The following is a 26,512-nucleotide window of genomic DNA, read 5'->3' on the forward strand; positions in this document are numbered from 1 at the left end:
CCACTCTGTCTCTGTCTGTGAACGAAGTGTTGAGTTTGCACTGTCACCTAAATACTACAAACACTGATCTTCCTCTCGCTGCCCCGGGTGTTCATCAGGTGGAGCATGTGCTGCCACTGTTGAAGAGGGGGATAGGAATCCATCATGGAGGCCTTCTACCCATCCTGAAAGAGACCATAGAGATCCTTTTCTCTGAAGGCCTGCTCAAGGTACCACTGGCTCTGCATCAAAACACACTGAAGTGTTAACTGTTGAGATTAATCTAATCAAGGTTACTGCAAGTGATTGTAAATGGTGTTCAAGGAATGTTCAACCCACACTATCACACATTAGGTTTGATACTTTTGAATTCAGTCATCACGTACGTACCAAATAAATGTTTGTCATGGCGAACGAAACGCATTGAACACATTTATTAAACCTCAAGGATCCAGAAACCTTCAGTGCAAACATAGATTTGTTTGAAAACTCGACAGGGTAACTTTGCAGACTGGATTGAAACTCACAATTGTAAGAATACTGTGTTGAGATTATGCTAATGTTGTTTTGTTCTTTTGAATTCTCATCCCAGGCGCTGTTTGCTACAGAGACGTTTGCCATGGGCATAAACATGCCTGCTCGTACAGTGCTTTTCACCAGCGCCCGCAAGTTTGATGGCAAGAATCACCGCTTTGTAAGAGATCTCACACACACACAGTGTTTTCGTCACATGATTGGTCAATTGTCCTGTCAAGAGGAAATTATCTCTGGATATTCATTACATTTTCCTCATCCTATGTTATATCCAAAGTCTCAAAGAGCAAATTATGTTGTGTAACTGCAATTTCCATAGCTGTGGCTGTGGGCACACATAATTAAGAAAATGAGCCCAAAAAGTGTAGTTTCTGTAAACTAGGCATCCATCTTTGGAAATATTCCTCTGCCTTTTTTAGGGGAGCTGTGGTTACTGCACCCTCAGTAAGAAGCCAGTTTAAAATAGTGCAGCTCCCCATAAACTGGGCTATCTCTTTAAAACAACAGCTCTGCCCCGTGTGCAGCGTGGAGTCGTCACACAGTGTGTTGCTGTGAGGCCTTTATAAGGTCTTCAAGTCCTGCAGCTCGCATCGCCACATAAACAGCCACGTATTGTTTATAAGAGCTGGGGGCTGTGTGTGTGTGGAGCTGCCGTCACTTAGAAGCAGCCTTCATCTTCACTTCATACACACTGATTTCCAGCTTCCACACACGCACAAAGGCTATGAGAGAGGGAGAGCGAGCGAGAGAGAGAGAGAGAGAGAGAAGGGAAACTGCCCTCCAAGACGTTCATCAGGAACATCTGGTGGAACTGATGGTGCCAAAGCTCCACGCAGGCACTCACACGTTTAAATACACACAGCTCTCATTCCTGAAGCGCACTGTGTTTCAAATCAAGAGCTGATCTCATGGCATGCCTGAAATGAATATCAGATTATTTCAACACAAAAATAATCTTATCAGACTTTTTTCAGCATTTTTATTGCTGAGAGAGCAGTAGATGTGGAAATGAATCGGAGCCATGTGCTATGCAGAGAGTAGTCCTCGGAGACTTGTGGAGAACGGGTCGGTCTCCTTCTCACAAGACAGATTCATCATCTAGATCTCAATGTTAGTAATGCAGATACTCGGCTAGCCGCAAATTGTAGAAATACCTCATTAATTTTCCAAAACATTACATCTTCTCACTCAGATATGCAATACATTCTCTCCCTGCCTTTTTTCAGCAGTATAATTTCTTCGTCTGCTAAACAAATGTCCGTCATATTACAGGCATAGGAAAGCGTTCACTAACATTTCTCTTTCTTAATGTTGTGTGTGTTTTCGTGTGATCTAGATCACCTCAGGTGAGTACATCCAGATGTCGGGGCGAGCTGGGAGGAGAGGAATGGATGACAGGGGCATCGTTATTTTCATGGTGGATGAGAAGATGAGTCCAGCGATCGGCAAACAGCTACTCAAGGTACCGTACATATGGCCGCTATGAATTAAAGTAATTTTTTCTGAATACAACTGCTAGTCATCGATCACGCATTTGCACACCACTTCAGTGCTGTCGTACCTCCTTCTGCTTCAGTCCCATCAGTGACACACTTCACGCAGTCCCACCGACAATTAGTTTGAACGATTGAATGGAAATTGTCTGAAGTGGCCCTTAAGTTGTTTCTCTATGGATCAGCAGGCCATTTGGTGCTCAGTCAGAAGCTCGACAACTCACAGTCATAAGGAAGCCAGGAGCTCTTAGTCTGTTGTCTTTGATGTGACACTTTAATAGCTGCTATAAATTTGTAGCTGCGTAGCTTTTGAACAAGGTTGTGTTAATGTAAAACTGACGTTAACTCCAGTGGTGTCTTGGAGAAAGCTGTCGAACACATATCTGTGGTTGTGGAGTTTCAGAGGGTGTGATAGCTAGATCCTCCTCACTGTTTAATTTGAAGAAAGTGCTTTCAGCTTGGTTTTATTTAGACCTCATAGCTTCTTGGCACTTTCAGTAAATTGCTAACAACACAATGAAAACATGTGATTAACCACAGCTGTTCATAATTGTAACAAAAGCCTTTCTTTTTTGTTTATCTTTATCTTTATTCTGTCTTTTTTTTATTGTGCGCTGCAGGGCTCTGCAGATCCTTTAAACAGTGCCTTCCACCTGACCTACAACATGGTGCTCAACCTGCTGCGAGTGGAGGAGATCAACCCGGAGTACATGCTGGAAAAATCTTTCTACCAGTTCCAACACTACAGAGCTTTGCCTGGAGTTGTGGAAAGTAAGCATACCATGGCCATACATCAGCCAGATTGATATCTGAATTTGTGCTGTGCCAAAAACTCCTCGGAGGCTGTATTTTGCAAAATTAATAAATGGCAAACAACTGTGTTTGATGAAGTCGATCAGAAGATAAAAACAAGCACAGTTTTGACTGTAATGACTGCAAGTCGAGTCTGATTCCACAAAGATATCTTCCATGTCGAGAGGTTGATGAATGGAAAGTTTATGTGCTAGTTTAATTCTAGTCTGATCTTTCATCATATTGTTGATTTCTTGTCTGTGCAGAAATAAAGAAGTATGAGGAGCAGTACCACACTATTGAGATTCCCAACGAAGAGGCCGTGGTCACTTACTTTAAAATCCGACAGCAGCTGGCCAAACTTGGGAAAGAGATACAAGAATTCATCCACAAACCCAAGTACTGCTTGCCCTTCTTGCAGCCTGGGCGACTTGTCAAGGTAGCGTTTCACACACTTCATTTGATGACAGATGTTGTGGAGTTTAATGCATCATTTAACAGCTCTTTGTTTCAATCTCAAAGGTGAAAAACGAAGACGCTGACTTTGGCTGGGGTGTTGTTGTAAACTTTTGCAAGAAGTCTAATGTGAAGGTAAGTCTGTGTCTCAGTGTCACACAGATGTGACTCCCATTTATATTTTTCTGTGACTAATGCTTTTCCTCTTTTAGACTAGTACAGAGTCGGAGCCGCTGTATGTGGTGGAGGTTTTGGTCCACTGTAGTAAGGACAGCGTTAAGGATGCTGCGACTGAAGCCGCTAAGCCTGCTGCACCGGGGGAGACAGGAGAGATGCAGGTTGGTGAAACAAATGCACAGCAGAACACACATAAAACACACACCGATGTGACTAGCTTGACTGTAACGCTAATCTTTTTCCAGGTGGTCCCAGTGATGCTCCATCTCCTGACCTCCATCAGCTCAGTTCGCCTTTACATCCCCAAAGACCTGAGGCCCTTTGACAACAGACAGCTCATGCTCAAATCAATACAGGTACATGATGCAGCCATCTTGAAAACAAAGAACTGGCACAGCTGAAACTGGAATCATGATCTAAATTATTGCTCCTTTGCCTCCAAACTTTTTGTCTGCAGGAGGTACAGAAACGTTTCCCAGATGGCGTTCCTCTGCTCGACCCCATCGACGACATGGGCATCAAAGACCCTGCCCTGAAGAAAGTTATTCAGAAAGTGGAGGCCTTTGAGCACCGCATGTACTCCCACCCCCTGCACAGCGACCCCAACTTGGAATCTGTTTATTCTCTCTGTGAGAAGAAAGCTCTGGTGAGTAACTGACTTTCAATGTGTGGTAGAGTTAAAGGCCAGCCATAGAAAATGCTGTTACATGTCAAACCCTACTGAAAGCCAACCATTTAATGACAGACCACAGTTGGGTTTGGTTCTTTCTATTTTTTTTTTTTTTATCAACATTGGGTACCTTTGTTAGGTGACCTTCCATTGTCTCCTCCTGCCAGACAGGTCGGCTTTGACCATATATACTCATACAGACAAACGCAGGAAGACAGAAAGGACATTATTCATACACTGCCTCACCCTCAGTTATAGGCCAGAAAACAAAACAAAAAACGTACCACAGCAATCATGGGAAAGACTTTTTTTTTACCAGGTGGGTTTAATTCTGCGTAGTATTGTAAGTGACGAGGACCACACTTCCTTTGACATTTCAGCATTTTATTGCTATTCTGCAGCACAACTCCACACAGTCTCCTGCAGTCATAGACAAAAAAACAAAACAAATCAGGGTCTATGTCGCATTTATTGTTTCTGTGCTTTCCCACGAAGAAGTCCAGAACAAAAATAGGGCACGGTTCATACTCTTCTCATAAAACAAATCAGTAACCAAAACAAATTCTTAAAAACAGATTAAAATCAAAACGGCCATCCGTAAACCTAAATACCCTTGCCACATATCCAAATGCACTTGTAGAGAGACAACAACCATTGCCATTTAAAAACCATACATGAAATATCTTGATGCATTTCCTTGATTTAAGGGGATATCTTGGAAAATGATATTCACAATTATGTTTTCATTCATTCAAGAAACATTGTATTTACATTAACTTAGAACTGTGTCATGTCTTATATCTACAGAAGGAGTTGGTCCACTCCTACACAGACCGCCGTGTTGTTACGGCAGCCTAGAAAAGACAAACCAATAACAAGCTGTAGAGTGGGCATTTCACAGTTTTAGTGTTCAGTTTTTGCAACCACACTGCAAGATGCTACGAAAGCCCTACACACTGGAACTTATTAAAATAACCCAGTGTCACAGCCAAACGAGGGATTCTGTGAAGTTGCACAGCCATGCTTGGCCTGGTGGTGGCGCTAATTTAAAAAAGTATTAGAAAAGTGATTGTCAGTTTTTATGCTATTTATCCTGGGGGGAACCTAAATTCACCCGATAAGTTTATTTGAAATACAATGCAATTTCACTTCCTGAAGCACAGAATGTACCCTTTTCAGAAAAGTGTAGGAACTTAACACTTGAACAAGAGGAACTTAATCCCATAATATAATTCAACAACACATCAGGTTTTGGGGTGTCAGAACGTGCACCTTTTTCAGAATGCAATTCTGTCCCTGAAGCATTTACATTTTAAAAAGATAAACGTACAAAGATATAATTAAATCTTGTTCTCAAGGACTCAGTCAGATGATTCAGATGAGTTCACTACAGTACAATAATCATACTGGGGGAGTTAAAAAGGCAGAGTGTGATCGATGCAAAGCAGCCTCATTGGCTTTACGAGTTGTGGAAAAAAGGCAAACCAGACCATGTCTGACAGTTTGCATAAACATTTACATCCCTCTGTGGCTTTTTTGTGTGTTGTGAAATGATAGGGTTTTATAGTAGAGTGTAAACTGGATTACTTCATGTTTGATTGGTCGAGTGAGGGATTATCCTGCTCCTCTGTCAGCATCTCCACAATCCCTCAACAGCCCTCTGCTGCTAATCCTCTGTTTCATTTCTCCAGCTGACCTCCACTTGACCTTTACAGGACTGTTGCAACACCTACTGTCGTAGTTCATTTTGATGCTTCTTCTTTGTGGTGGAGCTTTTTGAGCATTTGCTAATGTGAACATCAGAAAGTTTAATCTTTATAGCTTGCTGAGTTCATGTGTGTGTGACTTTTTGAATATGTCACACCAGTACAGAGAGACATGGGGTTGATTTTGTCTAGAATATACATCTTATCTCTGATTAATAAACCTTTCTGGTAACATTTCTCTGTACATGTGTTTTGCTTATTTGACCCTGAGGTGTAAAGGTTAAATTGGATAATGGAAATCATTGAGGACAGATAAGAAAACTGAAGAACGCTTGTTGGCAGACGACTCAAACATTCCACTTCATCACCGTGACAGTGAAGTGTTTAAAATGAGCTCATGCACATCACAGCTGGCAGCTATCACAGAGCTTTTAATCATTTTACTCTTTTTATAGAAACCCTGGAAGCGCTTCCCCAAGTTTGTATCCGGTAAACTTTTACGCGTGTGTGTTTTCATTTTAGATCGCAGCAGACGTTCGAACAGCCAAGCGAGAGCTGAAGAAAGCTCGGACTGTCCTGCAGATGGACAAGCTGAAGTGCAGGAAGAGAGTCCTGCGGCGACTCGGATTCGCCAGTCCCTCCGATGTCATCGAGATGAAAGGGCGGGTCGCATGTGAAATCAGCAGGTAGGGAACTGTGTCATGTAAATACAGATATAATATTGCCACTTAATTTGAAGGAAACGGCATCTAATAATGAACAAGAGGCTTGTAGATGGGACAGTGCAGAATTTAAATATTAATGGTTTCCTTTAGCTTAGATAGCTTAGTGAGCTAATCACTTGTCCATGAGTCGATGATGCTTCCTTTTATGGGTGTAGGTTTGGAGCAAGAAAATAGTTCCATCATGAACCTGCTTACAACAACGTGTGTGGAATATCTTGAGTAACATGGTCATGATTTCTGGAAATTTCCAGACATTGCTTTTGAGTGGTTGTGAGTCCTGTCTGGGCCGATACATGAGGGAGCATTTTCATTCACCTGTCCTTACTTCCTCCAACGCCCCTGCCAAACAGGGAAGAAATGTGTAAATTCCTGTCTGATAAAGTGATCAATTAAAAAGCAACTAATCGATGTCTGTGTGAATGTTTCCAGTGGTGACGAGCTGTTGCTGACGGAGATGATTTTCAACGGCCTCTTCAACGATCTCACGGTCGAACAAGCCACCGCCCTGCTGTCCTGCTTCGTCTTCCAGGAGAATGTAGGAACAAATGCCCACAAACACTTTTGATTCCTCTAATTCTCTGCACAAACAGATATTTAAGCCTCTCCCAAACATCTGAGATAAACAGCTGATTCCCCCTTCCCACACGCCTTCAAGCCCCAATCGCATTCTTGGCCTCTTCCCCCTGCAACGCAACCAAAACAGAAACCTGAGGTTGATGTGTGTTTGTCTTGCCTAATGAAGCCTGTTCTCTCAATGAGGCAATCGAGCATCAGATGGTTCAACAAACCTTTTCTTTGGCTCGGCATCCGCTCAGTCCTCAGAACAACTGAACAAACTCCTGTTTAACTGTATCGCGGCTCTCGTTGTTGGTCCTCTGTGAGAGGACGACACGCAGCTGTTAATGCATACCAATACACAACCACTGTGTGGGGGTGTGTGGGTGTGTGTTGGTGTTTGTATGTGGGTGTGTGAACAGCTGTCACCTGTCACTAAAGAACACCTGCTGCTAGTTTTGCTTGAGATGACAGCCAACCTGCAAGTGTTCATAAACAAACGACACAATCTGACATTTAAAGAGCTTCAGTCGACAATAACAACCAGTGCGGGAAGGAGCCATTCTCTCCACCTCAGTGTGGGCTCTTTTGTTTTGTCCCCTCATTCTTTAAACAGAGATTGTCTGTTCTAGATAACACGTTCGCTGTTATTTGTTTAGGTGATATGCTTTTATTTGGCAACACCATATGTGTGAGAATTTTAACCTCATTTGTGATTTAAAAAAACATACTTTACAAACTGATTTTAGTTATTTTCTAGCCACAAAATAGGTTATTTTGTGTTATTTAGTTTGTCATTCAGGTAACTTGGTGTTTATTTTAACTGTTCTTTTAACCCCTAATGTTTGACATAAACAGAGCGGGCTATATCGATTAAGTCGGTGGTTAAAACAGTTTTCTGATTAAAAATGACCAGCATCTGTCATGTATAACTCAGGATTCAGGAGCAAACTATTAATTAATGACATTGCTTAATATTGTTCACTTTTAAGTGAGAAGACGGTTTTGTAAACCGAATACAGACCGGGACCTTCAGAGTCTAATGGTCAAATTCTAGTCTATCCAGTTTTATTTGTTTTAGTCCAAAATCTCAATCACAGTGGCTCAGTGGGCTTTACAGTCTGTGTGGTGACATCATCTGTCCTAAGAGTGAAGAAAAACTTCCCAGAATTAAACAATAACCCTTTTAACGGGAAAACCCCAGGAAGAGCCACAGAAGATGGTTCCCTTTCAGTAAGGACAGACATGCAAAACATGTACTGATGTTATAACATATAAAACAGTTCTGTTACAAAAACAAGCAGGATTTTCAAATGTTTAAATGTCAGCAGCCTCGTTTTAGTGTTGAGGTAAAATTTAAAACAGAAGAGGGATTCTGCTTATGATTCGGTTGTTCTCAAACACGTTTGCTATCACAGCATTGACGATGTCATTCTGCCCTCCAGGCCAGTGAGATGCCCAAACTGACCGAACAACTAGCCGCACCCTTGAGACAAATGCAGGTGAGAAGACGTTAACAAACCTGAAATTGTTTCTAATCACTGAACGTTTGAATTTGGTGAAAACATGAACACTTGGTTTTGTCTGTTGTGTTACAGGAGTGTGCGAAACGCATCGCCAAAGTTTCTGCAGACGCCAAGCTGGAGGTGGACGAGGAGACGTATCTGGGCCAGTTTAAACCTCATCTGATGGACGTGGTGTTCGCCTGGGCTAACGGCGCCACGTTCGCTCAGATCTGCAAGATGACCGACGTCTTTGAAGGTGCGACGCTAATACTTCTATCAACAGACAAGACAGGAAGTTATAATACAGGTGTTATACAGGCAGTATTAGATCCTCAGAATAAGTTTACCTTTAACAGAATTTCAGTGAGATACTATGATGCGCAGGTACTTGTGCTTGATCATTTAAACTGAATGCTTCTTTATGGTACTGCACCTCATTTATGATGCTTTCTACTCCATTACACAGGTTTAATAGCTGAAGTCACAGGTGACTTTTCAGGTTAAAGTCACATTAAATAAACACATAATAAACCCATGAAATACACGTCATTGTTAAAGATGAAACCAGTATCTCTCAAAGCTTGTGAGCGCTTCAAGGACATCAACGTGTAGGTAAAACCTCTCGTGATGCACGTCAAACAATGACTGACTTCTCCTCCAAACTTATCAGATTAATTTATTTGATGAGTGTCCAAGTTCCAAAATGGCAAAAAATCTGAAACTTTGCAAACACAAATCCAAGATGAGGTAAAGGGGAAAAAAGAAAAATAGAAATTTGCATTACAGAGTGTAATGTTTTCTTCTTTCTCATGTTAATCATCTCACAACTAAGCCGAAGAATGTTTTTACTACTTTATATAAACAGTAAAAATGCTGCTCTACATCAATGCATCATTATTAGAAATCAAATAATGGACCCCAGTGATGTCACTCAGTTGCATTGTGGGTAATGTAGGCAGCCGGTTTGAAAAGGAAGAATGTGTGAAATAAAAAGGGCGACATCTGTGGTTTTGTTTTGTTTTTAGACTGTCTATAACAAATCCAGACCGGTGGGCTGTTTTATACAACCTTGCACCTACATTACCAACAATGCAACGTAGCTGTTGAGTGACATCACAGGAGGCGGTTTATCGGATTACATGCAGCTTCTCCTGGAGCAGACAAAAGCTTTTATTCTACTTTTCCACATCTGCAGCAGAACTCCCATAAACCTGTGAAAAAAACTTTAATGCGTAAAATTGGTGGAGTTACCCTTTAATCAAAGGCTCTCACTATTTCTTCCACCTCTGCCAAGTACAACCTGACCTTTGCAAATCCGTTTCACCTTTTTGATTTCTTCATCATCTATTGCGCATTATTAATTTATTATGAGTGGATTGGTTTAATCCGCTTCAGAGTCCATTATCCTCCTCAGGTTTTATCTCCGACTCCCAACAGTGACTTCAGCTGTGAAATATTAAACGTCAGGGTAACAAGCAAGTCATGCAGAGTTGAGAAACTTGAGGGAGTATCAGATGAGCCCAAGTGTGTTGGTGACGGAGAGAAACAGAGTATTAGGAAATAAATGATGATGATTGATTAACGTTTTATTTTACAGCCGTGTCATTTCCTTTTACTGGGAATTTAATTTAGTCTCAGATTTCCAAGTGACTCAGAAATGCTCCATTTAGACCAAATTAAATTTTAATCAATTCATCATTGATTTATTTATTGTAGTAGAAGTGTGTGCCTACCCGAGGACAAATTTATCATTGTTCGCATGTTAAGCCAACCTGCTGTGCTCTCACTAAATGACTCTCTGGGCTGCAGTCAGTTATTTGGAATTAATTAATTGGAAGAGTGCTACATAAACACTGTTCCTCACAATTAGAACCAAAATAAATGATTCATTCCTAGAAACGCCTTTGAAATTATTTAGAGATTCGGTAGAAAGTTTGTCAAGTTTTGTCACACACATTTTAAACTCTGTGTTTGTCTCCTGCAGGGAGCATCATCCGCTGCATGCGTCGTCTGGAGGAGGTTCTGAGACAGATGTGTTCTGCAGCCAAGGCCATCGGCAACACTGAGCTGGAGAACAAGTTCGCTGAAGGTAAGAAATGTCAGGGCGATGAATTGAAGTAATTTGACAGGAAATGAATTGGTGATCTTTAAACCATTTAGGTAACAAAGCCAAAAGTTCACTGCTTCTGGAAGCAGTGAACTTTTGACTTTTTTTCCTCTGATGTGAACATTAGACTGTTCACATCAGAGGAAGCAGTGAACTTTTGACTTTCGAAACCGACGTCTTTTTTTAGGCCCTGCCCACGTGAACACAATCTGGCCTTTTGTACACATGTCAACAGCGTTTAGGTCACTGGAAACTCCTTTCTGGGTGAAGAAAATCAGGACGTTTGTTTTTGGAAACTGGTTGTTTGGCAAACGTGAACTCTGATTATGTGCTATGATGTTAGATATTTAAGTTTGTATACACACTTTAAATTACATGTACATTGATAGAAGGATTGGGATAGGATGTTATAGTATCTATATTTACACAAGCAGGCACTGATAATATAATGATGGAAAGGAAAGACAAACGGCTGCTGACCATTTTTCCACATGTACCTGTATATGTGGGGACTTGGCCTTGATGGCTGCTTGAGAAAAAAAAAATTGGCAGATGAACTGACAATTGCAAAGGTCACAAATTGTGTAATCTCTGCTCCACAAGTGTTTAAGTAAGTTTAAAACATGACTCACCATGTGTTTATTTAGTCACTCCACCTGGAAGGTGTAAAACCTCTTAAAGTGTGTTTAGTTGACCTGTTTTGTGTATACCAGTAACAGAAAAATGTGTTTCTGTAAATATTTCTTCTATTGACACACAACTGAAACATTTCTCACAGTTTTAAAGGCAAAGTAGATTTGTTGTTGAAGTTAGAAATGATTTTCTGTCTCTGCAGGCATAACGAAGATCAAGAGGGACATTGTATTTGCTGCCAGTCTCTACCTATAAAGTCCAGCAGATTGAGAAAAACGCTTCTTGGATCTCTTGGCCCTCCATTTTTTTCACTTTGTGTCATATTTGTCACACTGAGAATAAACAGCACAATACTTGACCCCAACATGTTAATTAATTTGGCTTTCACTCGGAAAAAGATCTTTTTTTTTTTCTCCCATCCTAACAATTTACCTGAACTTTGTGACGTCCCGTTCAATCGAGTTATCCACCGTCAGAATTACGAGAGAGGTTTGTTTGAGGATGTGAACACTTTTCAGTTATTCGTTGAACATTCATGCTTTTATTATTCTTTTTGCTTACATCGAGCAAAGAGGTGCATAATCTGACGAGAAAGTAAACAACACAAGTCATGCTTTAATTTTATGTGACGGCTCATGACATGATACATGTTTCTTCTGTGTTCATATTAAGTAAGATGGCTTTGTTTTTCCTTTTTTTCCTTCTTCTTTTAGACATTTGTACATATTTAACTTTTTTTTTTTTTTTCAATAAACGTCTGTATGGTGATTTGTTTTACATACAGATTATACAAAAGTACATTGTTGTCTGTTCACTTGATGTATACATTAGTTCTTAGATACACAGGAGCTGTGATAGCAGCAGTAGCAGTCCAGCAAAGGCAACACAGGACTTGAAACTGACCGTTTACTCTTCAACAGTCTAACCACACATGATGCAAGTCGAGCCCACTCAGACTGTAAGAGGTTAGACGGCTGGAGGATGAGACGGCAGTGGCAGTGACCTGGAGTCGGCAGCTGAGGGTATGGAGCAGTTTAACCCACCGGCAGGGTTTCTGGTCTCTGGTGGTTACCTCCATCAAAGAGCAGGATTACACAAAAATACTGTGACTGAGGATGGACCCCTTTCATTTTTGGTGTGGATAAAGGGATGAATCTAGGAATTTCTCAGAAACCCTGCCCTCTGGTTCAGGATCAGTCTTATTGTGCAGCACCTTGTAGCCTTGAGAATCAAACATTCCACTAACAAACAGCCCTTTTAATTAACATTGGACTTAAGGCAGCGAAGTTGCAAGACTCAGCCCTCTCTGTGGGTGCTGACAGAGCTGATCCTGAATCAGATCCTTGAGCAGACCAACTCCAGGTCAGGAAAAGCACAAAGCAAGGTTACATTCACAGGTTTCCAACCCTCCCCTCTCTCTCCCTCCCAGCAGTGGTCAGACCCTTTAGTGGGAGCGTGCAGTGAAGTCTCCCCACCAGCTCAGTAGATACATACATTAATAAAATCTTGGTTTTCTGTTCTTACAGAGTCTCTAGCCTCTAATCTACAGCAGTCTCTGAAGCATGTCTACGAGGCTTCGTCAGGTTTCCTTGCAGACTGAGAATCGGTGGCCTAAAAACAGCGAATCGCCTAAAATGATAAAGTCTTAAAATCTGAACAGGCCTGAGGTTTAGCTTCCAAAAGCTTCTTCTGGGTTGCACATTCCTCCGGTAGCTTCCTTGAAGTAAGAATCACTGTAAATCCATGCAGGGATTTGGATGAGAATTTGCGTGAGATGAAAGGCTAGAGAGCTGGGAGTTCTGGTGTGCGTCTGGACAGAGCAGAGTTCATTGTCCACCTCTCGATTAGCTTAGTTCGGACTCTCGAAGTGGTTTCCATTCGTCGGGGTCTCCTGCAGGCTTGTGTGAGGGATATCTGCTTCTTTACCGGGGGCGATGCGTGGCTTGAAAAAGTCGGACACGCAGAAGACCTGCAGGACACATGGAGAGGATTCAGAGAAAGAGCATTGTTTATGAATTATTTAGAGGCGTTCTCTGCTTAAAGGAAAACAGAATTCAAAGCAATGAATTTGTAAGGACATTGAAGGAACAGTTCAAAAGATCGGTATCACTCATGTTGGATCATTAACTTGGCATAAAGACTGAAAGCGATGAAACTGATCAAAAGGTCAACAAAAAAAATTAGGATCGCATTTGCTTATTATTATTTGAGACAGCGGTGTGTGGTTGCCTATGGCAGCATAGCTTTTTTTTTTAAAATCTTCAACTGATTAACTAACTTGCTAACTTTTAATTAACAAACTAAAAAATGACTTAAAACTAACAAAATTAACAATTAACCATTTAACCAAAACTACGGGAAAACTAACCAACCTAACTAACTTACTAAAAACTAAAACTAATAACCAATTAATTTAAAACTGACAACTAATGAATACCTAAGTAATAACCAATTAACTAATTATGTCAAAGAAAAAAAGTAATAATTATAAAAGAAACTCAACAAATTTCAGGTTCTACTGAAGCCTGTGTGCCAAGTTTTTTTTTTGTTTTTTTTTAAACCACATGCCTGCCAATCTTAGTGTTATCAGTCTTATCTTACTATTGGAAAGAAAGAAAAAAGGTGGCTTTTCTCACAATTCTCTCATTAAAGCAATTAAGCAATCCCCTTAACACAAATTCTCATATCAAAAGCAATTGCATATCTTCTAAAAATGCCAAACTATTCCTAAATGTGACGGGATGTGAGGACACATAACGTACCACCAGGAGGGCCATGAGGGCGCCCTGCAGGAGCCCGGTCAGCACATCGCTCCAGTGATGTTTATAATCTGACACCCTTGAAAGTCCTGTGTACACTGAGGCAGCGATCAGGAAAAACTGGATTGTGGGTCTCAGCAGCCTCGCCCATTCAACCTGGAGCCGAGCCTGCAGATAGAGCTGAGAAAGAGAGACGGGCCTTGATTTGAAAAAATACAGAGCAGCTATGTTTAGAGATGGTTCGCAATAAATACAAGAGTCACTGGGAAACAAAGACTGAGAGTGTTGTTGTAGCTCTGGCAGTCTTGTGGCAGGCAGCATTCCTGCAGGAGTGGCAGGAAGATGAGCTGCAGATGACTCAGTGGATTTCCATTTCCACTTCCACACTAGATACCAATCTGTCAGGAAGAAACCTGTCCCTGAATCCTCTTTTCTTCTGCTTCCACTCCAATGTGTATTTCCTCCTCTGTCTTTTAAGTTCTAAGCTGCATTTTGCTTTGAGGAACGGATCTTGAATTTATCATCACTGATAGAAGTAATCAGTAAAACGTGGACTGATAAAAATCAAAACATCTCCAGAGCAGGGTGAGATGTCAAAAGAATCCGCTGAACATCATTTTTTCATTGTGTGATAAACAAGATATTGTGTTTCTATCGTTTCATCCTGATACATTCTTCTCTTACTGTCTGACTTAATTTCTGATGCATATACACAGTCGTTTAATTGTCAGTAGGAGGAAAAGTAAAAAGCACTCCAGGGTTTGTTTGGAGGTTCATGTTTAAAATGTCAGCTGCTGTTCCTTTAATTTTCGCTCAATGCAGAGGGAGAGGGAGCTTTGTGTTGGTGCCAGGACTTTGTCCCCGAGTCTATTTATATCTGCTGGTGTTGAATGAATCAGCAGCCTGTAAAGTTTATCACAGCTGGACAGTAAATTTGGTTGGAGTAAAAAACTTAATTAACACCTGATTTTTTTTTCTTCTTTTTTTACTACTACAATTTAATAGATAAGCTAGAATGTCCTGTTCTGCAACCTGCCCCTGAACACAACGCTCCATGAAAAGACTGATTAATACGATATGCTGATCAATATGTAACTGTTGCAGGTACTTACAGCCAGGAACAGCATGCAGTACATGGAGAAAGAGGAGTGGCCGGAGTAGAAGGATAGCCTGCAACAGAGAGACAAAAGCATTGCTCAGCACTTTGTCATGCACTTGAATCATCTGCGGCAAACATAAAAAGCCGAGTCATCTTGTGGTTAACAGATCCTGACTTTTGTCAGACACATCAACACAACACGGGACACCCGTATTTCAGATTTATGGTGGAGGGAAGTTTGTTTTGCATTCAGGTGCAGTCAACCCTCGGTGTGATGTTGAGGGATGGCAGCAGCTACGCAGAAACAGGCACTCCAGTCCTTCCCTGCTGCCTTGGTGACTTCCTGTTTTTAATAACAGTGCTGTGTTGTCTGGACCTTGTCCACAGCAACAGCCATTAATACTCACGCACACACACACAGTGTTAAATTACGCTCTACATACTTATTATGTGTGCACTCATTGAAGGATCAGGGGCTTTGTGGTGTACAATAAGATTTAGAGATTAATCTTAAATATGGACCTGGTTCTACTGAATGGATTACAGGGTATAAATATTCATGGTACCAAGAGGATTTTTTTAGGCCTTTAAAAAATATAAAATGGCTCCATACAGCTTGTCAGGTGCAATGAGATGGGGTGCATGCTAACGCACTTAGCTTAGCAGCTGCAGTGAAGATTTTGGTTTTTAAAAGCATGTAAACAGCAACATCTCCACCATTTGGGATCTCAGGGCTTCCAGAGACTTGGATTACGCCTGACGAGTTCTACGGAGCCGTTCCATTCCATTTACTTGTTGTTGTTTTACATTTTAAATCGAGTCCCTATCTACTTCAGTTGTTTACATTACTTCACCTGACTTGTCTTCGGCAGGAGGGGTTAGCCAGGGGTTAGACATTTTTGGTGAACTTTTAGCACCAACACTGAATAATTCAGGCTAATCAAACACACTCTGGTAACAAAAACCCAACTGGTAAATGCAATAATAATGCCGACCTATACATCCTCTGGGCATCACATTAAAACTGCAGTTTGTTCAGACTCTGTGAGGCCTCCACTCATTGTATATTAACAGAATCCCTTCTAATGAAAAATATATTTGTCTCTCATGGAATCCCACCTTACAAGAATAATATGTTTTCATCACGCACTTTGGATGCTTTGGGCATCTTGGCCCGTGAACACGTACAGAACAGCTCTGACAGTCGGCCTCCTTTCTGCTCGGATAGTTAAATTAAGCAAAGGAGGCATCAGATTACAGTAAAATGATCCTGAGCTCCTCTCTCTCCTCTCTCCTCTCCTGCTGCATCTATTAGCTCCACGGCATCCCTCCAACACACACGTCGGCGCTGAAAATAAATAAATAATTAAACACTGAAAGCTCTGGATATCTGCCACAAATCGCCGTATCCTGTACCACACCCTCATAAATGTACAGGAGATAACCCAGGCGGGCAGACAGACAGGCGGTGGGCACATTTCCTCTCAGCTCTGAGACTTAAAGGCTGCTCGGGAAGGCAACACTCTCTCTGTTAACAGAATAACCTACTTTGTCATTAAATAATGTCGAAAGAGAAAGTTCCTCAAAGCCTCCTAAAACACGTATTAACAGACCAATACAATCGCTGCTTCTGCTTCTGTATTTACTGCAGGTCTCGCCTACATCAGAAACAGAAGTGGATATCCTCTCCTCCCACTGTACTTCCTTCTGCTCTGAGCTGATAAGTCAAATCCAAACAAGCAACACATTCCTGATATTACTCAATCCCAGTGGCTCTGGTCTCGTGCAGTAGATGGCTCTACCTACACACAGCCTTGTGTCATCTGAGTGCAGATATTCACTAGACACCAGATGTTTCACAACCTTTACAGAAGGCATGGCATCATAGTGGTAAAACCATTATGAATTACATAATCGTTAATTCGTTGCTCTGTGACACATCTGACCTCTGGACTCTCTGTACGTACACCGTGTTACACAACGACGGAGAGCACAAAGTTTGAGGCTTTTCCTGTGAGATTCTGTTAAGCCGCTGAGCAAAAAAAAACAGAATCCAGAGAGCTAAAGGTTTGAATGAGGAGCTGATTTTAACAGCAAACATATGAAACCACAACACAGAATTATTCAGCTGGTCGTCTAAGGAATGCAACGGATTATTTTATCACTGATTAATCTGCTGAGTTGTAACAAGTACCCGAAAGTCATTCTTAGGTAAACATTTAAGTATCGTATTAAAATAACATTTTGGTAAGAGTGACAGTCACACTTAGAGTACTTGTGTACAGGTCTAAAATAATATCTTTATGAGTCTCTTCTTCAAAGATTTTTTTGTGTACCTATATGACACACAAAAGCATCAAATCCTCATATCTGAGAATCAGGACACGTGATTTGTGCTCAGAAAAATGACTAAAACAATCAACGGATTATCAAAAAATACAAATGCTTTGATCTACGGCGACCTACCTGCCCTCATTGGACATCGTCTCATCTCCAGTGCAGGTGAAGTCTTCGATATAAACTCCCACCGAACAGTTGATGGATCCCCAGTCAGGTTTGCACACATCCAGGAAGTGCGGCCTGAGCCGGCCAATAGAATACTTGGCTATGTCAGTCAGAGACTGGCTCATGGCAGCACCGAAGAGGAAGGTACCAATGGCTTTGTAAACAGAGGCGACATAGCTGCCGAACGAGGACTTAGATTTGATGCGCTTCAGATAAACTAAAAGGCACTCGCCAATGATCATCTGCAGGGAGGAGAAGATACACAGTTAGAGGTTTGTACAAATATACGGAGAGTAAAGAAGCAACTGAATAAACATCCAACAACATCAGAGCCGTCATCGATAACTGGGTCTAAAATCATGGAGTTCTGCCTGTTTCTCAAATTTCACACAAAGCTCTCGTTTTGAAACAGTGATTAAAATAGTTTACCTTTCTTGGTAGATGTGAATATAAACACCACTCTAATGTCTGTTTGCTAAATAGCAACAACCAGCTTTAGCCAGTTAGCTTAGCTTAGCATAAAGACAGGAAACTGGGGGAAACCCAGCCTACCAGCAACACTTCAATTTTTTGTACAAATTAAACACATGAGATATAATGTGTTAATTACTGAGCCTTACAGGAGCTGGTAGGGTGATCTTTTGTACAGTCTTTATGCTAAGCTAAGCTAAGCTAAGCTAACCATCTCCAGGCTGTAGCTTCATGTGGAACAGAGAGAAATGACAGAGGTGCTGATCCAGTTCAATTTTCCCCAAAATGTCACAGGATGATGTCCACTTAAAATATTAATGCATCATTTCTTTTTTCCATTTTGTGTATTTGAAATTTTCATTTGCGGTCATACATTTGATCCATGAACTCCTCTTGTTATCTATGTCGTGGTTCAGGTGCATGTGATCGTGTCTCAGATAAAAGTGTTTGCAGCTTTACTTCCTGAATATTTAAAAGCTTTCAAAAGGAGAACTAACAACTCCTGCTTATGGGTATTTTAAGATTAAAGAGCTCTCATCAACCTTAAAGGAAGTGTAAATTATGTCTGTTCAAATCAATTTGGGATTTTCCAGAGACGTGGGTTATGCTTTTTTTTTCTCCTTACACTTCACAGTCCCCATCTACTTCAGTTGTTCAGAAGAAGGCTGCAACACAGTTTTGCTGTGAAGCTCCAGAAACGTCTTGTGGAGACATTTAAACTGACCCAACTTTCCATCAGCACCGGGATGAGTAGAAAATGACTGAATTTACATTTTTGGTTGAAATTATCCTTTAATTTACTCCAGCTAAAGGATATTTTATTTGTAGGAAATGGCAGTTTAATCAATTTTGAAGATATAACTTGCTGTATTCAACTTTTTGTAAACGGGTAGCGTCATTTCATACACAGTCTCGTCGGCTCTTTACCTGCCATCACATTTCCAAAATTCCATTCAGCATCTACTGAAGGAGCTTACCGCTGCGCTGCCTGTGAAGAGTTTTACATCTGTTCTGTTTCGTGTCTTTCTGCAAACTGTTGCTGCAGCTGCGGGCTGATTCAGAGCTTTCAAAATTAAAAGGTCACCTTTCTGATTGATCAGAGTTTTGGAAAAAGGTTGGAAAACATTTTTCAACAACATGCAGTTAGCAAACTAATCTACAGGTGGAGTACGCAAGCAATACAAACACCCCATACATTATTACAGGATAATGTATTCAGCACCAACCATGGTTTCAGACAAAAAAGAAGAGAGTGTAGAAGTGGATTAAGATGAGTATTACATGAAGAAGGTGAGAATCATAAGACAGAACTGTTAGCAGAAAACATAACAGATGCACTTACAGTGAGTACTGTGACGGGAATCATGACACCTCCTAACAACTGATAGGAAATGGTGTCTTCTTTATAGGGGTACTTGATCGTATCATCGTTACAGAAAAAGCCTCGGCGGAAAGGACTGTGTCGCACAGTGAGTATTACAAATGGGAGTCCAGCTAGCAGAGAAGCAATGAGAGAAAAAAAAATAAAAATACAGGTTAAAAGATCATGTCAGTGTGTCTTGGACCCCCCTACCCACGATGCAACACAGCAGCCGTGTGAGAGGGTCACACCAGACGTTGCATCCTCTCTGAAGACGCCGGCGTCCTGGTCAAACTTTCAGGAAGGTGCAAATACTAAATGGTTAAAGTGTTGGTTACATGCTGACGTTAATAGAGAAAAATGACATTTCTGAGCAGGTTATTGGGCATTCCTGAGACGTGAGCCCTTGTTACTTGTTACTTGTTGTCTCTGAAGCTGTGGCAGGTGCAGCAGGGATTGTGTTTCTAGACTGAATTCTCACCAGCAAACCCGCAAAGAGCTGAATCTGTCAGCGATTGAGACTTAAGAGTGATCTGAAACTCTCTAACGTTACACAGTTTCTCTTACACGGACTCTCCAGCTCCAAACTCCCACATATTCCCCCAGCTGCTAAAAAGTGAGTCTACAAAAACATTAAAGAAAAGTGCTACAGGTTGGTGATACCATTACTCATCATACATGAAAGACTACAGACAGAGATGGAAGACATAAATCACCCATACCACAAAGCAGTAAGCGAAGGCAGGCAAGGCAGACACACACACACCAGCAGCAGCAGCAGCACTTTCTTGCCTCCGTCCATCTCCAAAAACAATCGCTCTGTTCCAGAAGAGCATTCCAGCTATTTTAAGGAGCGGAGGGACGCAGCACGCAGCCTGCATGTCTGCTGCACTAATTAAAAACAGCAGTAAGAAGTGCGGCCAATAAATCAACTATAAAAACAAAATGATTGGTCGAGCCTTACTTCATATTATCTTATTATTAATACCCAACTAGAACATTGCTAATTCCCTTTTGCATATATGGTCCCAAATATTTAGGGGTTCGCCTTTCACTGAAAAGAAGATGTTAGTTTCCTCTTTCTAATCTGATTAATGAACTGTATAAAAGAAAGTGATACAAATACTGGAAACCCGCACACAAAAAAAAATAATGTTTTGTTTTTTGAACAAATTAAAATGTGCAATATGTAAGAACTTGGCCACCTGTTGAATTCATACGCTACACCAGAGCAGCTGCTAACTGCTGTGAAGTGCAGCTGCCGTTAGCTCGTTAGCTCAGATAGCCGTGTAGCTCTGCAGTCCGGAGCAGCAGTAGCTTGGATCACTGGGGTAAATGTTGGTGTTTACACGGCCAGAACAGGAGCTTTGGCTCGGAGTGGGCCGGGGGCTAGCCGGTTAGCGTGCTAACCACAGTGGATGCAAAATCTCTGTCACGTTTCCTTATATTCTTACATATTGCACTTTTAACTTAATTTGAAATCATATAGGGAGATGGATTACAGCACTGAGTACATAAAAAGCCTTTGTACTAATAAAACTTTGTCTAGTTTTTTCAGCTTGATCTTTGTGTAGGACAGCTGGAAAACAATTGCAGAAAAGATAGAAGTAGAGAAATACTGGAGTTACTTATGATGTGTTTTTATGTTCATTAATTTTTGACGTGGCTTATTTAACTTATGTCGACTACCAGATGTGACACACTGAAGCTGATTTGAGGTTGTTTGTTGTGTGCTTTAAATGTGTGTTGTTTTGTCTGTTAGTTTCACTTTTTAGTTAAGATTGTGGGTCTAACAGATTACCTCAAATTTACCAGTAGACTAATACTTTTAAGTTGTTGAACTTTTTCACTCGTAGAACTTCTGAGGTGATCTGTGGCCTGACTTTTTTTAAAAAACAAAGCCAACTTTAAAATTAAGCTTGTATAGGATGAAAAATGTTTGTTTTTTTCTTTTTTTGTAGGAAGCTTTACTAAACAGGATTTTACCTATACCTGATTTTACTTTGCATCAGTTTTTAAGTGGACATCCTCCCTCAGTTCTTGACAGGGTTGGGAGAGCTGGTGTTTATGAGCAGAAACCTCCCACTGAGGTGGGAAACAATAGCAGAACTAAATCAAACAACAATAACAGTAGAATAGTAATGGTAGATGAGCTACTGTAGCAGCTACTAAACAAGTGTGTTATCAAACAGGAAGCTAACCTCGGCTCTGAATGTACTAGCTCTACCGGTCCCGACAGACCTTTCTCACGGCAGATATGTTGCCTCGCCACCGCAGGAATAGCGCAAGTGTAGCTGACGACAACAATAACAACAGTGGCCTCTTTCCATGTAGGTGTGCCAGCTCACCAGCGTACAGCATACCAGAGCCGACAATCTGACACACCTCGGAATGCATTACAACGATCTGCTACACCTGCAGGTGATGAGTCAACATACTTGCCATGAGACACGTCATGCCTCAGGTGAACCCTACTTACGCAGCTAATGGGCAGGCTGAAGCCCACAGTGTAGAGCACTGTGGAGGTGACTGTGCTGTGGTGGAAAGGGTACTTGATGCTGTCGTCGTTACAGAAAAAGCCCCTCTGATAGGGGCGGACCTTACCCAGGTTAAAGGCCGCCAGGGGCAGACCTCCTGTGGACGGAGAGATCAGGGGGAAGAGGTCAAAAGGAGAAAGGAAAGTGCAGGCGCCTGAACAAAGTGTTGAGATCTTCAAATCTGTCTTCTTTAGATAGAAGTGAACGTAGAGCTATAGTTGAATATAACATTTAAAATGTTTGTGACAGAGATGAGAGACCTCAACATTTGTCAGACTTTATTCTATGAAGATCCCAGTGTCAGAAAAAAACAATTAGAAGAGCAGAACCAACCACGTATGAGTTCATCTCTAGATATGTCTTTATTAATAAATGGTATATTTATAGTGAATCAGACTTAAAAGTTATTGGACTTCACAAAGAACTAAATGCTTTACAGATCATTTACTTAACAGTGGCAAAGGTCTGTACTAGAGAGGCAAATTATAATCATTTCCCTTATTGTGTCTGCCTTTTATTATCAGTTCATCACTAATAATATATGAAGTATACTGGATGTTTTTCTATTAGAAGACCACTGACATGACACGATCCCACAATCGTGAATCATAATGCAATCCTAACATCTGTCAATAATAATTGCTATTATTTTTACCGTACTGTGCGACCCTTGTTACAACCACAAGCCCACTGGGTAATACAGAAGCTCTTTAAAAAATAGAACACAATTGTATAATTTTTCACCTTCAATACAAAAGGCTAAACAGTTCCACCGGCTGCCGGGAACTGTTCCTCAAAAGCATGCATTTATTTGGTGCTGCTTTCAGCTTCTATGTTGAGCATTGAGTTTTTTTTCAGCCAATCGAGTAGATGCGTGTGTGGGATCCACTCATTCATGTTTATTGTTCAACAGTGTAAAGTACACAGAGCAGACAAACAGAGGTTGCATCAGGTTACACGGACGACACTTGTCACAAAGATCAATTCAACTTTAGTTGGTTGTTTTCGTAAGTTTTGAAACACATCATTTTACAAGTCATATCCTCTGACACTGAGCCACAGACACTGAAACATTACACATTACACACAGTAAAGACACTCAACAACAATGACTTCATGACTCTAAAACATGATGTTATTCTTGGGCAGTGATTCAGGAGCGAGGGGGGATTGAGAAGCTTTTTTTGCAGGAGCACTGACTCACATCGGCGTGAAAGGAGCTGTGGACGTAGCTAAGCACTCTCTGCAGATAAAATACCATAAAGATAACAGATTATGCTAATGGATCTTGACAGTTCAAAGTCTGTGCGTAATGCTGCTGTCATTTCTCCACTTGTTTGGCCCGTTTGGCCCATTGTATAGTGGAGAAAAGACACAGTTCTCCGTCCATTCAAGCGGAAAACGAGGGTATGCTACTGAGCTGGAGCGACGCCATCACACGAAGATACACTTCAACAAACAGCCTGTAAACTACGTTATAATTCTGTCCGGTATCCATGGTCTGACTGCCGTTACTGCAGCTGTCCACACTGTCAGCTGATTGGATGCAACAGCTGGAAATGCGAGAGGGTCTGGACAGAAACACACATGGGCTGAGGGCAGGACGCCCGAGACACTTTCTATCTGCAGCAGTGTTACGCTTTGACTTTCTCTTGGATCTATAAAAAACACACAGACGGAAAGAATAATGTGGATATTTAAACATATACACGAGTTGGTTCCTTTCCATTTTAATCTTTTATGGAGGCTAAATGGCAGTCTGCTCAGTAAAAAAAACAAATTAAATCAGCTGTGTGTGCTCTAGTTACATATGAGCAGAACATGACTACATGCATGTGAACGTTAGGTCACATGCAGCCTCGACAGTCTATCACAGATGCCTGGTTATAATCTAATGGTCTGTGCCTCCAGCAGAATAATCGAGTTTGCTTCTGCATCAAACAGCACAGTCGTTGTTTGTACAGTCATACAGCTGACCTTACGAAATGATGCGAATTAAAAGCAGTTTTGGAAGTCTGGCCCTTGGAGAACAATGTTTATATATTTTAAGATTCTGGATGTCGAGGATTGGAGACTAAATGTGATCTTTTCCAGATTTATTGGAGGCGGCGCAGTCCCTGACTCTAAGTGAGCTATAACTTTGAGTCATGGAACGAATCAATCATTCACAATCAGACTTATACAGAAGTAAAAGCCCCTAAAGACCATCTCTGTGGCTGCACCACAAAACTGAAATTGCAGAGCAACATCAGACCCAATGCAATGATTCATTTACGTAACTGAAATGACATAAATGTACTTTTAGGTGTTACAACGAGTCAAGACAATGTTTAATAACTGAAACAGTGGTTTTAGATGTAAGCTAACGACAAGTAAAATGAACCAGTGTGCTGTAGTTCATTGATATTTGAATTTGAATATAGCTCAGGGCCTCCCTTGTGATGATTTGAGACCTACTGAGGGGAAAACATGTGGCTACATGAGGCAGGAAACTTAGGAGAGCTGTGACAATCCTCAGTGTTTAGTTGGTTTTAACCTTTAAAACTAAACCTGTTGGATAGCAATCTCATTTATAACATCTGTAAAGGTCACCACAACTTCTGATGGTGTTTAATAGTTCACACCATGGTTTTACATGTAAGATTGTAGCCAGTGAAATTAACTGATTATACAGTAGTTGACACTCGTTTCAGGTCCTCCCTCATAATGATTTTAGACCTTTTTTGAGGGGAAACTGTAGTTTCATGAGTCAGGAAACTTAGGTGAGCTGTGTCAATGCTGGCAAGTTTAAAATAAAGCCTGTAGCGTATAGTAGTGCCATTTATAACATAGTTTTCAATATATATATATATATGCAGGTTTACATGAGTAGAAATCAGGCATATATGGTGCAATGATTCATTTATGCAGATGTAAAGACTGAAAAGCCTGAGAAACATACTTTGTTTTACTTTCTTACCACCACAATTTATGAAACTTGGATAAGTTGGAAGTTTAAAATAAAGCCTGTAATGGATAATAATGCCACTTATAAACATAGCTTCCAAGTCATATGTTGGTTTAAATGAGTGGAAATCAGGCCTGAAATGTGATTTTTATTTTTATTTTTTTAACAATGAGCTGAATATGACTTTCAGCTACAGAAACATCATAAAATAGTGCAAGATAATGGATATGATATTGATTATAGTGGTTATTAATGTCATGGTCCATCTGTTGCACTCAGGAGAACAGCACCATTAACCTTTAGGAGCATTTGAGCATCTGAAACTACTAAAAAGACACTGATTTGACTAATTTGCACACAATGGAAACAAAGAGGAGGTCGTTCTCTATGTATGGAAACGAAACTACAGCATAACTCCCTGTACACGCGTGACATCAACATATTGATGGATTAGTAGTAGCGCCAATACAGGTTAAATAAGACTGTCAACACCAGTGAAGTGACATTTTATCATGCTGACACACTCGTGTGCTGCTCAGACATTCACCACTCCCTTCACGTGATGGCAGGCTGTTAAATATCCCAATACAAGGATTATATCAGCTCACAAATCGGCTTAAAAACAAATGAACCACAGCGGAATGAAGAAAGGGTTGCTGGTGTTTTGTTTTTTAAAAAATATGTAAATATATACATACCTAGGATAAGACAGGCCAGGTCTAGCAGCACAAAGGGGATTCCTTTCGTCTCGAACATGTTTGCTCTTGTCCGTCTCCGTCTCGAGTCCCTGAACTGCCCGGCGTCCTCTCCTGTTGTAATAAACACCAGAGGGACGATGCTCCTCCTTGGTACGTCGCTGCTGCTGCTGCTGTTGGTGCCGCGGTGGGTTTCCGATTAAAAAATAAACCCAGCGAGTGGTGTGAAAAAAAAAAAAAAACCCACAATGAAACGTCGACGCCCCTCCGAAGGAACGAGCAGACCTCCCTGGCGCGAATCAAGAGGAGAAACTAAACGTCCTCTCGTTGTTGCTGTTGTTGTTGTTGTTGTGGTAGTTGTCGTCGGTTGGCGGTGAACTGCAGCAGAGCCGATAGCTCCACAAGTCTCTCATGTTTTGGGTTTTTTTTTCTGTTCTAAAGAAAATAAACACTCACTCTCATGGATGGAAGGTTCTCTGGGCGAACACCTGTCCAGCTGACCGCTGTAGCCGGTGCCGGTGTACCTGGAGCCGTTTGTGCGACCCGGAAAGCTCCACGCGGGGACGACTTGCGTCTCTGGGCCTGGTGCTGCCTTAAAGGGCCAGCGGGAATATCGGAAATACGATGTTTAACCTCATTTGTGCACTCGTTCGAAGATAATACTTTAATCTATTTTCATTCTTTTTTTTTGTCTTTTTTTTTTTTTTAAATACCAGCGGGTTTTATCACAGCAAACAGTTTGATGTTTTTGAAAATAAAATAAATAGATTTGAGGCTACAGCTAGAGAGGGAACAGCAACACTGGTA

General features: G+C 41.1%; 2 protein-coding genes across 4 annotated transcripts in view; one reads left to right on the forward strand and one right to left on the reverse strand.

The window, feature by feature from the left end:
• The window catches only part of mtrex (Mtr4 exosome RNA helicase), a 20,101-nt gene extending 7,992 nt beyond the window's left edge, over positions 1-12,109 (forward strand). For both annotated transcript variants that reach the window (XM_037117155.1, XM_037117156.1), the window contains exons 13-27: positions 99-209; positions 572-673; positions 1,850-1,975; positions 2,627-2,777; positions 3,065-3,237; positions 3,321-3,389; positions 3,467-3,592; positions 3,677-3,787; positions 3,889-4,077; positions 6,330-6,493; positions 6,962-7,067; positions 8,533-8,589; positions 8,686-8,848; positions 10,577-10,681; positions 11,535-12,109. In XM_037117155.1, the coding sequence (XP_036973050.1) occupies positions 99-209; positions 572-673; positions 1,850-1,975; positions 2,627-2,777; positions 3,065-3,237; positions 3,321-3,389; positions 3,467-3,592; positions 3,677-3,787; positions 3,889-4,077; positions 6,330-6,493; positions 6,962-7,067; positions 8,533-8,589; positions 8,686-8,848; positions 10,577-10,681; positions 11,535-11,587 (1,806 nt within the window). In that variant the 3' untranslated portion in view covers positions 11,588-12,109. The remainder of the gene's footprint in view (positions 1-98; positions 210-571; positions 674-1,849; positions 1,976-2,626; positions 2,778-3,064; positions 3,238-3,320; positions 3,390-3,466; positions 3,593-3,676; positions 3,788-3,888; positions 4,078-6,329; positions 6,494-6,961; positions 7,068-8,532; positions 8,590-8,685; positions 8,849-10,576; positions 10,682-11,534) is intronic.
• Positions 11,928-26,339, reverse strand: plpp1a (phospholipid phosphatase 1a). 2 transcript variants are annotated; one of them, XM_037117161.1, is made up of 6 exons: positions 25,709-26,339; positions 19,509-19,660; positions 17,657-17,937; positions 15,204-15,261; positions 14,095-14,271; positions 11,928-13,301 (listed from the first exon to the last, which is right to left on the reverse strand). In XM_037117161.1, the coding sequence occupies exons 1-6, from the start codon at positions 25,764-25,766 to the stop codon at positions 13,182-13,184; spliced, it is 846 nt and encodes a 281-aa protein (XP_036973056.1). In that variant the 5' UTR covers positions 25,767-26,339; the 3' UTR covers positions 11,928-13,181. The 2 variants fall into 2 exon arrangements, with proteins under 2 accessions (XP_036973056.1, XP_036973055.1); XM_037117160.1 differs by lacking the exon at positions 19,509-19,660 and adding an exon at positions 22,006-22,160 and having other exon boundaries at positions 25,709-26,328.
• Positions 26,340-26,512: the final 173 nt, after the last annotated feature.

This window comes from Acanthopagrus latus, chromosome 12 (genome assembly GCF_904848185.1).
Source record: "Acanthopagrus latus isolate v.2019 chromosome 12, fAcaLat1.1, whole genome shotgun sequence".
NCBI classification, from domain to species: domain Eukaryota; kingdom Metazoa; phylum Chordata; class Actinopteri; order Spariformes; family Sparidae; genus Acanthopagrus; species Acanthopagrus latus.